The sequence below is a fragment of the Chiloscyllium punctatum genome, chromosome 3, assembly GCF_047496795.1.
Source record: "Chiloscyllium punctatum isolate Juve2018m chromosome 3, sChiPun1.3, whole genome shotgun sequence".
NCBI classification, from domain to species: Eukaryota; Metazoa; Chordata; class Chondrichthyes; order Orectolobiformes; family Hemiscylliidae; genus Chiloscyllium; species Chiloscyllium punctatum.
The window spans coordinates 135,075,984-135,090,371 of record NC_092741.1 but is presented as its reverse complement, the minus strand read 5'-3'; the positions used below and the strand labels follow the sequence as shown (position 1 = coordinate 135,090,371).

Genomic DNA, 14,388 nt, shown 5'->3' with positions numbered 1-14,388 from the left:
GGCAAGATGAGGTATTTTTCTTGAGCAATCCCTTGGGAATAAGGATGACCTGATTCTAACCCAGTTTGATGGGTTCAGAGATACCTTGCTAAAACCTATGTGCTACCTGCAAACTCTGTCACTTGTGGGGCATGTGGGAATTGAAAAGTTGGGTGGATGGATTATTTGGAGGTGTGTATGCTTCCTCCCAATGCCTCATCTTCACCTCTGTATGTTCCCGATGAAGCCTGTCAATGTGTCAAAGTCTTCATCAATGAGCCATTTTGATCAGTCACAAGCCAAGGTCTTCCAAGAGTTGGTGGGGATGTTTGACTTCTTCAGAAATGTTTCGAGGATATCTCAAATAATTCTGTTTTTGTCCAGGGATTCTCCTGCCATAATTAATTTCTCAATAAAGCAATTGCTCTGGGAATCTAATATCAGGTATTCAAATGACATATCTGTGCCCATGGAGTTGGTTTTCAAGGACTACTGAATTGATGCAAGGAAAGTTGGCTCATGTAATAAACTAATTTAGACCACCAAGGGTGATCATGATTTGATGCATGATAGGATATGGACAGCAGAGTTGTGGAGCTTTCAGAAAATGGAGTAAGTATAAGTTAGCTCAGGAAGCATTAGATAAAGATCAAGATTGGTTTGCTTGACAGATGAACTAAGATGAAGATGGAGAAAGGTGGTGGTCATTCAGTTAAAGTAGGCCATATTTTGTGATGGAGAGGATATCAGTTGAAATATCAGTTTAGGCATTAAATAGTCCATTATAGCGGGCAATTAGCAAACAACGATGATATGACTTTACCATTAGGGGTGCCCAAAGACAATGATTTTGATCTTCCCAATACTGAACACATTCAAGACTGAATGTTAGCTAAGCAGTCTAATTACAGAAAGGCAGTGGGGGAGTAGAAAGAAGTGATGGAAGACAGAAGCATTTGTGAATGACATAACTGTAGAAGCTGATCTCCACATTTACAGATGCTGCCTTTGCATATCATGCAGTTGGGGAAGAGGATGGAAACAAGAATTGATCCTTAGGGAATTTTCAAGGTAGTGATGCAGCAGTGGGAAATGGCAGATTTCCTGGTTGTGATTGGTAAGAGTAAAACCAAGTGAGCAGAGTTGCTCAGAGCTAGACAACAGAAGCGAAGTGTTAGAGGAGAATGGTATGAAAAACAACTCGGTCCAATTATGTAGCACAGTGAGAATTTGAGAGGTAACATTAGTCAGGGCTATTTGATGCTATGTGAGGGGCTCACACTGTTTGGAGACGTACAAACTGGGAGTTGGAAAGGAAATGAGAATGGATCGGTGAGGTGACAACACAATCTTTTCAGACTGTATAAGAATGAAAGGAATTTAGACAGGATCATATTTTGCAAAGAAAGGGAGGTCTGTTGTGATGATAAATCTTAGCAGATTCATTATTTTCGACTGTGGTACTAAGACATTTTTTTTCGAAGTTCAATCTTGTAGGGATAATATATTTCTCCTACTTTCCCATCAACTCATAATAAGCAGATTTCTCAAAATAATTAAGTCCCATATGAATTTCTCCTTGATCTATTGGTGATGCCAATGTTTTTGAAAATCTGTATGCTTAACAACTAACTGCCTGAAGTAATTTTTATTGGTAAATCTAGTCACAATGAGGCAAGCAAGATTAAAAGAAAATATTGCTCCCAGTAGCCACATAAAGTTGCAATATTACAAGCTGAATTTCTCTAAGTGGGTTAGCTTAATTTGAAAATATTTTGTTTTTGAACACACCATTAACATTTAATCAATGTTAAGTATTGTTAATCTCTAGGACTGATAAGAAATAGGATGACACAATTATATATTCACCTTTTAGACTTGCTTAACTTTCATTGCAACTACAATTTAAAAAAAACTGACTTTTTTTAGAATCTTAAATGAAATGTTTAGACAGTTTATAACAGGATTTGGTGCAATATAGACTGCCCAGAGGTAGATGCTACTATTCAATTTCACTCAGAGACCACAAAGTCATTAATGGGTCATTGATGGGTGTTTTTCCAGGATTGGGGTTAAGATATAGAGCTATAGAATATTTATTTACCATAGCTTTGCTAAGTTTCATATTGAGGTTTTAATAACGGCTTCTTAAGGCTAGAAAAGTGCTTTTACTTGAAGCACCAGCCTCCATTTTAACTAAGACAAGATTAATTCCTGAGAATGAACTAACTAATTTACTCATCCAACTCATTGTTGTGTACATTTCTGTACAAATGGAACAGTTCATTTCTTTAGAATTATTCTATGTTTCTTTTGGAGTTTTAAAGGAACTCCAGTTGTGTTGATCGCCAACTTTGAATTGTGAAGATAAATTACTCGGGCTTGAATGATACTTGTCAAAATATTGGCTCAGCTCCTGCTATAATAGTAACAAGTAAGGCTACCATGGATCACTATTATAAGATGGTAAATCTAACAGAAACCTCAGCTATCTGCACAGGAGCAGCTAAATGCAGACATTCAGAGATTAGCATTACAACTACCTTGCTCCCTTGCTAACCTGATGGCCTTAGATTTGGCAATATAACAGTGCAAACCTGAGAAGATTTCCCATCAGTCTTGCAAGTGAAGAAGGTTGTAAGGTTAGTTCTGGGTGGTTCTTTTAAATGGCATAGCCTGAAATTCAATTTTGCAAGTGTACTGTCCCATTTGTGGGTGGCACGGTGGCACAATGGTTAGTACTGCTGCCTCAGAGCACCAGAGACCCGGGTTCAATTTCCACCTCAGGCGACTGACTGTGTGGAGTTTGCACATTCTCCCTGTGTCTGCGTGGGTTTGCTCCGGTTTCCTCCCACAGTCCAAAAATGTGCAGGTTAGGTGAATTGGCCATGCTAAATTGCCCATAGTATTAGGTGTAGGGGAATGGGTCTGGGAGGGTTGTGGGTCGGTGTGGACTTCTTGGGCCGAAGGGCCTGTTTCCACACAGTAAGTAATCTAACTCCCTTACAAGAAAATTAATATTGCAGACTTTTTGGTCGCTTTCATTTCTTCATGTTTATTTTTCTTTCTTAAATCCATCAGTATTGCATAATATTTAAATTGTTTCCTCTACAATATTTACTTCCAGGTTTGTAGTCTGTCTGTCTCAATCTGATTGGTTGATCCCAATCTGATTCTCAGACATCACAGATTCCCTACAGAAGGCTTCTCGTTGGATAAGACATGATATTAATGTAGATTTCTGCGATCAAGTTTGAAAAGTGAGGCCCGTTAGTTCAGATGGCTAGAATAGGTATTCAATTACTGAGGCAGTAGGCATTCAGTCCCTGTGTTCAGTACCTGTGGCCTACCTTTTCTGCTTGCCTCATTGTGAGATCATGGATAATACATGTGAGAAGGGCCATGACTAGCAGGCCTCAGATATATGGAAATGTTATATGAAGACAAAAAGGAAGAAAGATATGTATATGATGAAAGCTTTCCCTGACGGGAGGCTTGGTGGCTCAGTGGTTAGCAATATTGCTTCCCAGGGCCAGGGACCCAGGTTCAATTCCACTCTCAGGCAATTGTCTGTGAGGCATTTGTATATTCTCCCAGCATCTACATGGGCTTCCTCATCATGCTCCAGTTTCCTCCTACAGTACAAAGTTGTGCAGTTTAGGTGGACTGGCCAGGCTAAACTGCCCATTGTGTCTGGGGATATGCAGCCTAGGTGGATTCACCATGGGAAATGCAGGGTGTTGCCAGGATTGAAGTATTTGAACTATAGGGAGAGGCTGAACAGGTTGGGGCCATATTCCCTGGACTGTCAGAGGCTGAGGGGTGACCTTATAGAGGTTTATAAAATCACGAGGGGCGTGGATAGGTTAAATAGACAACGTTTTTTCCCTGGGTGGGGGAATCCAGAATGAGAGGGCATTTAGGGTGAGAGGGGAAAGATATAAAAGGGACCTAAGGGACAACTTTGTCACGCAGAAGATAGTGCATGCATAGAATGAGCTGCCAGAAGAAGTTGTGGAGGCTGGTACAGTTGCAGCAATTAAAAGCCATCTGGATGACGATATGAATAGGAAGGGTTTAGAGGGATATGGGCCAGGTGCTGGCAAACGGTTAGGGTATCTGGTCGGCATGGATGAGTTGGACCAAAGGATCTGTTTCTGTGCTGTGCTGTACATCTCTATGACTCTATTGAGGGGGTGAGACAGTTCAGTGTCAATTCAATGCATTGAATAGCCTGAGAGTACACAAACACATAACCTGGGTTAAAAATCACACAACACCAGGTTATAGCCCAACAGGTTTATTTGGAAGCACTAGCTTTCGGAGCGCTGCTCCTTCATCAGGTGGTTCAGAGCAGCACTCCGAAAGCTAGTGCTTCCAAATAAATCTGTTGGACTATAACCTAGTGTTGCGTGATTTTGAACTTTTTACACCCCATTACAACACCAGCATCTCCAAATCATCACAACCTGGGCACACCCATATGTTTCAAAGTTCCTCTTATAAAAGGTTAATATCTATTCTTGCGTGGCTTATTGATACCTATCCTAATGCTCATCTTGAAAAAAATTGAGCATATGCACTGATTGGTGAAATACCTTTGTGTGCTACAGAATTAAGTTTAACATGATGAGTTCATCTGGATTTTTCCAGCAATATTTCAAGATGACAAATATATATGTATTGGTACCATAGGTTCCAGTAATTGACAAATTGCTTGCAGACAATTTGCAGTACTCTTGTTGGGCTTTCACTGATCCAAGATTAAGAACTAGATCTTGAATCCACATCTGCTTCTTAATGATCAAATAGTGAACACACATAAATGTCACTACTGAACAGTCATCACTATCCTCTATCTTCCGAGGACTTTATTGTCAGTGTCCTTTATAAATATGAACTACATGCTAAGTCTAAATTCGAATTCACGCTACATCTGATTCTATTTTCTTACCTTTCAAAATGATTAATAAAAATAATTAAAGTATTATTCAACTTCACTGAGCAGCTGCATCTCTGCATGAAACTGACAAAATTACATATTATGGCTTTTACAATAATTTTGAAAATGGAAAGTTTTTGGTACACCACTTAAATTGCACATTAAATACCTTGGCTCTTACCTGAGCATGCCTCCATTAATCAAAGCGCTGGGGACTAATTGACTGCCTTGACTATTTGTTAATAAAATTACAAATCTTTCTAATTGAGCAAAATTAGATAGAGGTTTCTGTGATGTGACTAGTAAAGTTCTGTGAATTACCATTAGCTAGTTAACTAATCATAATACCTCATGGAATTAATTATTAAGGGTAAAAATCACATCTAAATTTATGCTAAGTTGAAGAATGTTTTATTTTTCAAGTTTCCACTCAAATTCATTTTCATTTCACCATAATTAAAGTCACTCATGAAGCAACACAATTAGGCAGCATTTTAACATCATTTTTTTGAAAATTATTATGCTAAAAAATCCTTGATATCTTTAAGGGTGGCAACTGGTGCAGTTTAATTAATCAAGCTGAAAATAGGTTTATTACCACAAAAAAAGGCATTTTTAATCACTGTCTAGTCCAGTACATGAGAGTAACCTAATTTTAATTTCCAGATAATTAATTTTAAAAAAACTCGACAGAACCACTTCCAAGTTAAATTGGCGTGCAGTGCTCTGATTCCTGGCAAATTAAAAGCTTTTTTAAAAAGACGCCTGTAGGTGCCCTTGTCTAAAAAAAAGGTCATATTTTAAGACCCCATACTGAAGCTCACAAGTGGTCACAAGGGGCAGAAACTTCAAAAGCATGGGTAGGACTAACTCCATTTAATGTTTTTAAAACCTGTGCAAGAGTCCCTATGTGCACTGAAGCAATTTGCACTTGAAATTCTATGCCACCTTGACTGATGAATTGTGCTCAAAAAGTCTCTGCTCCCTCACAGAAGCTCTAGACTTATATTTTTGTTCATTTGTGTTTCAGAGATGCATAAAGTGTTGCCAGAATAAGATGACGTTAATTCAGTCGGTCAAAACATCCTAAGGGTACTGATGTGATTTTTTTTGGAACACAACACAAACTACAACAGTTTTGAATCATGTCTGCTCTGAGCTAATGCACTGGGTTTTCCTCAGAGTGGCGATCTCAAGCAGATTACCACTCCGCCCCTTCTTTTCTATGAAAGGAGAGAGTGATGCATTTCTGATGGGGCTCCTTCAGAAATGTGGAGCTCTACTTCCATTCTGACAGTTCTCTCTCATGGTGCAAAATTGCTACAGGAAGGCAAACCATCCTCTCCTTTTGACATCTGTCAACAGCCAATTTCTGAAATTTAAAGATTCAGAATGACAACCACTTTGACAGCTGCAGTCAAACAGTAAACATATGAAGTAATCATGAGGTTAGGATGCCTGAAAGCTAGGGTGTCTTGGATGCGAGCTGAGTAGGATGTGAGGTAAGCAAGGTACCAGGTAACCGGGCCCCACAGTGTCCCCACACACAACTCCAACTACACTGGATTAATGACTGTCTGGCCATTAGTAATCCAAACTATGTTGTATGCATGTTTACCAATTAATGTTTCAATTATTTGAGCAAAATCACCAAATCAGTCATTCTAAATGGGTTTAATTAAAGTAGCAGAGAGAAGAATTCTAAACATATAAAACATTAATCCACTGACATGCCACATTGCAAATATAGGTTTGCAAAGTCTACATGTGATATTTGTTTTTCATGAGGATTAAGACTGATGAATGACTGACTAAAGTCTCTCACAATGCAACTTGCTTCTTCTGAGGATACATTTGAGGAGATACAGAGTGAATGCATAGCTTGATTCACAGCTTCCTGCAGGAATACCGATCTGTAGTGAACCTGAACACCGCCTCAAGCTGCACTCCCTTTGCCGCTACAACTTTGCCAGAAATATGGCAAAAGCACTACGCACATATCTAAACCAGATACTGTTCAGAAAAAAAGCTCTGTCTCTACTGGGGCATGAGCAACTTTGAAGAAAATCTTTGACACACTTCCTTTTCTGCTTAAGTTTTAATAATAGTGGAAATATGATAGTCTATGAAAATTGTTAATGAAGCCTATTTTACTTTGCATCAAAAATCTGGCACTGTTTAGTCACAAAAACAGAAGAAACAGGATTAGTAACCCAAGTGTTCTTCTAATATTATTTAATTTTTAAATGTTCTAATATTATAAATTAAACTGCTTGAGTACAATGCAACATTTACTGCTGGGAGATCAGAATAGGCAACTTTTGTTGGTGAAAGATTTTTAACAATGTACCATGTCTTCTTTAACCATGATACACTAATATTATTCAGTTGAGGATTATTATTTTCACTATTGTAATTCAGTTTCAAATAAAATAAAGTCAGCAAGTCTTCAAAGTTTTATGTAATCTTCTTTTGTAAATTTTCGCTAAAAGATATAGCCCTAGAGCTGGGAAGGGTGGAATCAGCAGAATTTGGGATTGGGCTTGGATCTACTAGTCTTTTACCTAGTGCAAGGTATTGTGTCCAAGTGTGTCAAATTATGTTGGAAGGAGGAGTCATATGACCTTCTGCTTCCCATGCAACCTATCACTTAAACAAAAGTGAATGCATGAATATTAGATATTAGAGAATAATTCAGTTTTATTCTGCTTTAAAGTGAGGGCTACCAATGCTAGAGAGTGGAAATATTTACTTATTTTAGGCAAACATGATACTGTTAGTCATTACCAGCACATAACCTAATTTACTTTAACTCTATGTTTGTCTTGTTTGCCAATTCTTAATCAATGAATGAAACTTAACCTTCATCATCATAAGTAATGAGTATCTGTCAATCAACCAATACACAATGTTTGCAAACCAATTGCACATGATGAATTTGGAATAACTAATTTCATGTCTTTTGGTGAATCTTTTCTTCGTCTTTTTTAACAAGTTCACTGAGCCCAAACATAGTTTCCCATCCTAAAGCCCATAGTGAAAGATTAAAACTGTCAATTTTTTATACGTTGTTATAGTACTCATCTTTCCTAAAATTAAATCCTATACTGGATAAAATTCATTCAACCTTCTCTCTTAGATCTTTGAGGATTTGGATTGAGTTTTAAAATTTTGTTTAGTAATATAGAAGTTATCTCGATGTTCCAATATTGAATGTAATGGTTGATGTGTTTTTATTAAATTCATGTCTGTGCTGTTTTAATACACTTTTGAGTTGTTCTAAAAAAGGAGAAAAATAAATCCCATCATGTTCTGCTGAACTAGCCAGTTCTCCTATTTTTTTCCCCTTGAGAGCTGGCATCTATTAATCTTGGAGCCAGTCAGCAGACTATATCATTGTTCTGTGCAGGGCACCTCAGACTAACTGGACTTGGAGGATTATTACAGTACTTCAAGCAATGTCCAACTTTTTTTTTATTCTGTCCTATCTTTTCTCACAAATGAGGGGAACATATTTGTTCAGGTGATTCAAAATTGCATTTAGAAGAAAATGGAGTAAGCTGTGGATAAACTATAATCTCCACAATTGTTTATACATCTGTTTTGCATTCAAAAAAACTTAATCAAATGAAAAGATATTGCCTTAATACTTTGAATAAGTAATTCCCATATTGACAATGCAAAACAAAATGTCCTTAATATAATTGCAAACTCACAAAACTTTAAGCAAGCTTTCTTTTGTATAAGAGGAGGCAGAGGTCATTCAGCCCATCAAGACTGTGATTAGATCATGATAAGTATCCCCTTCAAAGCATGACCCCTGATGTTTTTAGAATCAAGAAATCTAGGGCAGCATGTGCTGGCTCAGTGGTTAACACTGCTACCTCACAGTACCAGTGGCCTGGGTTCAATTACACCCTTGGGCGACTGCGTGTGGAGTCTGCACACCCTCCCTGTTTCTGTGTGGGGTTTCTCCAGGTGCTCCAGTTTCCTCCCACAATCTGGGGATGTGCAGGCTAGGTGGATTAGCCATGGGAAATGAAGGATGGGGGGGGGGGGGGGGGGGAGGAGGTGGGGTGGTGTTGGGCCTCAGTGGCCTATGCTTTGGAAGGTTGTTGTGGACTCAAAAGATAGAATCATCGACTTCTACACTGTAGAGATTCTAGGATTCTATTGATCTCTGTCTTGAACATGTTAAATAATGGAGTGTCCAATGGGCTAGAGAAGTCCAATGATTCACCACCCTCTCAAGAAAATTCCTCCTCATCTCAATGTTAAATGGCTTGCTCCTATTCTAATCCAGTAAGTTTAAATACACCGTTTCCCAAAATCAAAGAGAATGAACACTTGACCATGATTGTGAAGGTAAAAGAATGACATCAAAAAACACAGCTACCAATGACAAAAAGAGAACTTCCAAGAAGCCAAAGCACACACTTTGCATCAGAGTATTTTGTTAGTATGAACTATGGATTGTATAATGAAGTTTGAAACTCAGATTTCCATTTTTACTGGCACTGGGAAACTGCAGACTTCATCTGAGAAGGAAAATAAAACACAAAACAGTGCTGCACATTCCAAGGACACATTTCACTTCCATTATAAAGAAATATGCTTTGTAGATATCTCTCAAAAGTGCTTTAACCATTAATCTCTCTTTATTTAAAAACGCAACGGGGATGATTGTGACTTTGTCCGTTATACATTTCTGCTAGTCGGCAATTCATTTTATTCATGGCTGATTCACATCACCCACTTTACACTGTGGCTGCAGTCAAAATCACCCCCCAACCCTTGATTTGCTTGGGCTCCATTACCCATTGTGCACCCCTCAGCAGTATAGACACAAAGCAATTATTCTATATAAAATAATACACTTTTTCTGTGATTGAAATTTGATTCTCAGCTGCTGTACATGTACTTCCGTGCAACACTCAGACTGTCTACGAATACTGGATCCACTGCTGCCACTTTAGCTGCTATGAATGAATGTATACAATGCAACACTGCCGTCAGATCAGGGAATTCCAATTCCTGCAACAAGACACAAATTGCTTTATTAGATACTAGCCATGGCTTATAATAAACCTAACATTCTCTATTCAGCCTTGTCATGCCAGTGGATGGATTCTGAAAGAAATATAGCTTCGCAAATCAAGATGATACTAGTTTTTCTGCCATTGTCAACATAATTTAGATAACGTCCAATCCATTAGCAGAATCATCAACAATTTGGTTATTGCTTGAATGAATGAACTACAGGATTTTATCGATTCTATAGATGGGCCAAAGCACTTCACATCCAATTAATTATTTTCTTTTGAAGGATAATTGGTGTTGATGTATAAATACAAATGCAGTATCCAATTTACACAGTCAGTTTCTATCGACAGCAAATGAGATAATTACCATTTAATCTGCTTTTGTTCTTGAGTGAAATATGCAAGCTAGAACACTAATACAGCTTCTTGCTCTTCTTTACGTAGTATGATAGGATCTTTTACGTTTGCTGAAACAGGCAGACAAGACTTTGGTCTGTTGCCACATTCAAATAATGCACCTCAAATGCTGTATCTCTGCCTCTACATCCCTCTCCTTGCTGCTCAGTTGTGCGCTGAAATGTCAAGTGTAATAGGAGTTCAAGTCATAGTGTAGGATTTCAATCTGCAGACTTCCAATTCAGAGACTCAAGTGCTAAACACTCAAAACTTAAGGAACACACTTTGAGGGCAATATAATAACTCCAACAATGCTAAAATGTCTACCGAAATTCCACAGAAGACTAAATCAGTTCCAGCTGTTCTTTGATGAACTGCTAATCAAATTGCAATACAATGAAAGAGATTAACACTCTCTAACGGCATAAAACTATCCTAACATCTTACATATTTACTGTCAGCATTTATTTTTTATTGGAAATCAATAACGGTTTAGAAACAGACAGTAAAAGACTGAACAAAATAGGATATTCTTTCCAACAGATTTCTCTTTACACGGCAGTACACTTTGGAAATATAGTATGCTATATCAGTAAAAGAATCTAGGAGCTGGTGCCTCCTATGTACTGGAACTTCAATTTATACCTATTGCTTACATAAAGTCTCTCCCTCTCCTAGGAAATCGCGAGAATCCTGAAACAATAGGAAATGTTAAGGTAACCTCAGTGTCACAGTTCTCTGTTCTAATTTCTGCTTATATGCTCAAGAAGTGTAATTCGGTCATTTTTCAGGAGAAATTCACTAACAATTTTTAATTGAGCAAAGAGTCTCACTCATTTATATAAATTTTCTGATCTGGTGATGTTACTATATGGCAATATTTAATTAAGTGAAGTAATTGAGTATTTCTCACGTGAACTAATGGTGCAAAACAAACTATTCCTTCATTAAACATATTCAGTCTACAAGATAATGTTAATCCCTTACCTTCCTATCAGATTTCCTATTCCCATTTAGCTGTCCACTAGTTCTAGAACATAGAACATAGAACAGTACAGCACAGAACAGGCCCTTCAGCCCACGATGTTGTGCCAACCATTAATCCTCATGTAAGGTAAACATAATGTACGAACCCTCAAATTTCTGTGACCATATGCATGTCCAGCAGTCTCTTAAATATCCCCAATGACCTCGCTTCCACAACTGCTGCTGGCAACACATTCCATGCTCTCACAACTCTCTGTGTAAAGAAAGTTCTGATAAGTGACACTCTGCAACGAATATGCAATGGGGTAAAAACAATGACTGCAGATGCTGAAAACCAAATACTGGATTAGTGGTGCTGGAAGAGCACAGCAGTTCAGGCAGCATCCAACGAGCAACGACGTTTCGGGCAAAAGGGCTTGATGAAGGGCTTTTGCCCGAAACGTCATTGCTTGTTGGATGCTGCCTGAACTGCTGTGCTCTTCCAGCACCACTAATCCAGTAACTGAATATGCAATGCCTATCAGGGCTGAAATTTTGTGTTGAAGATGAAAGAAGATGCATTTATTTGTCATTATTGCGAATGCCAGTGCTGTATACCTTGATTCAATTTTCATAAATGTAACACCAATTATCATGTTAAGCTACTTCAAAATTACAGTAAATTCTATTTCTTTGCAAAAGCTTTCTCATGACTTGCTCTGCAATATTTCTTTGAATAAAAAATTGCTATTGCAAAATTGGTTGAGATCAAATGAAATAAATTATACAACGATCGATGATTCCTAGAAAAGACTAAACAGCACTAATAGATATTTTATCATTTATAATGAAACTGATTCAAACCCTGCTGATAGTAAGAAATATATGTGAAGCATTCTTGACATTATCTCAAAGCTCAATTGTTAAAGAAATGTTAAAAAAGCTTGTTACCTGCGAGCAGGTAAGTTTCCCACCCTGGATACATCTATTAATTTTCACCCTTCTTGGAATAAATATGGTATGCAGCTTATGATGAATGAATTTCCAACTTGTCAAGCAGAAGTATGCTTTTCTAAATTTTTCCACTAGTTCTCCCCCTCTGCCACTGTTATTCTCCTGTGTAGTCATTAATCATATATGACTCTTTCCAGTCTCAATCGGCCATTCATCCAGAAATGAAAACAGCAGAGCTATGTAGGATACTGCACACAGTTTTCCTGGGCCGGAATGGTGCAATTCAAAATGAGTTGGAAGAAAAACATGTGAACAAAACATATGCGGCAACAATTTGTGTGCCAGTGTACTGCTTCTGACCCAAGCCCAGATAATCTTCCTGTGGGTGAGTTATCAAAACATTTTTTCAAACTCAGGTACTTCGTCAAATTCAAAGTCTTGATGTTAATTCATGTTTGAGAAATGTAGCAAGTTATGAAAATATATAGCAAATATTAGAAACATAGAATCATACAGTGCACGGGAGGCCCTTCAGCCCATTGAGTGTGTCTTGATACATGAGAAAAACCTGGCTTTCAGCCTAATCTCATTTACCAGCACTTGGCCCATAGCCTATTCTATTGTTATGACATGCCAAGTGCTCATCCAGGTACTTTGTAAAGGATGTGAGGCAACTCTCTTCTACAACTGTCACAGGCAGCATATTCCAGACCGTCACCAACCTCTGGATAAAACAAGTTTTTCCTGTCATCCCCCTGAAACCTCCTGCGCCTCACCTTGAACTTGTGTCCCCTTCATGACCAACGCTTCAACTGAGAGAAACAGCTGCTCCTTATCCACTCAGTTCATGCCCCTCTTAAACTTGCACACTTCAATCAGATCATCCCTCAGTCTTCTCTGCTCCAACAAAAACAATCCAAGCCAATCCAACCTTTCCTCAACACATAAATGTTCCAACCCAGGCAGCATCCTGGGGAATCTCCTCTGCACCCCTCCAGTCAATCATGTCCTTCCTGCAATGTGGTGACTGGAATGGCACGCAGTACCCTCGCTGCAGTCTCACCAATTCTGTCATGTCTTCCTTGTTTTTGTAATCACTGCCTCAATTGATAAAGGCAAATGTCCCATATGCCTTTTCCACTGCGCTACTAACATGGTCTTCTGCCTTCAGAGATCATTAAACAAACAGAATCATAGAGATGTACAGCATGGAAACAGACCCTTTGGACGAGCCTGTCCATTTTGACCAGATATCCCAACCTAATCTTGTGCCATTTGCCAGCAGTTGGCCATACCTCTCTAAACCCTTCCTATTCGTATAACCATTCAGATGCCTTTTAAAAATTGCAATTGTACCAGCCTCCCACGTTTTCCTCTGGCAGCTCATTCCATAACGCACCAACCTCTGTGTGAAAAGGTTGTCCCTTAGGTCCAGTTTATATCTTCCCCCCCTCACCCTAAACTTATGCCCTCTAGTTCTGGACTCACCCACCCCATGAAAAAGATTTTGTCTATTTATCCTATCCATGCCCCTCATGATTCTATAAACCTCTACAAGGTCACCTCATAGTCTCCAACGCTCCAAGAAAAAAAGCCCCAGCCTATTCAACTTCTCCCCATAGCTCACATCCTCCATACCCTAGCAACATCCTTGTAAATCTTTTCTGAACCCTTTCAGGTTTCACAATATCCTTCCGATAGGAAGGAGACCAGAACTGCATGCAATATTCCAAAAGTAGCTTAACCAACATCCTGTACAGCCACAACATGATCTCCCAACTCCTGTACTCAATACTCTAACCAATAAAGAAAAGCATACCAAACACCTTCTTCACTATCCTATCTACCTGTGACTCTGCTTTCAGGGAGCTATGAACTTGCTCTCCAAGGTCTCTTTGTTCAGCAACACTCCCTAGGACCCACCATTAAATGTATAGGTCCTGCTCTGATTTGCTTTTCCAAAATACAGCACCTCACATTTATCTAAATTAAATTCCATCCGCCATTCCTCAGGCCATTGGCCAATCTAATCAAGAACCCATTGAAATCTGAGGTAACCTTCTTCTCTGTTCACTACACCTCCAATTTATGTGTCATCTGCAAACTTAC

General features: G+C 38.6%; 1 protein-coding gene across 1 annotated transcript in view; it reads right to left on the bottom strand.

Moving 5' to 3' along the window:
- Positions 1-9,044: 9,044 nt before the first annotated feature.
- The window catches only part of sntg2 (syntrophin, gamma 2), a 357,280-nt gene continuing 351,936 nt past the window's right edge, over positions 9,045-14,388 (bottom strand). Inside the window, exon 21 of the mRNA XM_072549107.1 lies at positions 9,045-9,955. Coding sequence (XP_072405208.1) covers positions 9,824-9,955 — 132 coding nt within the window. The 3' untranslated portion in view covers positions 9,045-9,823. The remainder of the gene's footprint in view (positions 9,956-14,388) is intronic.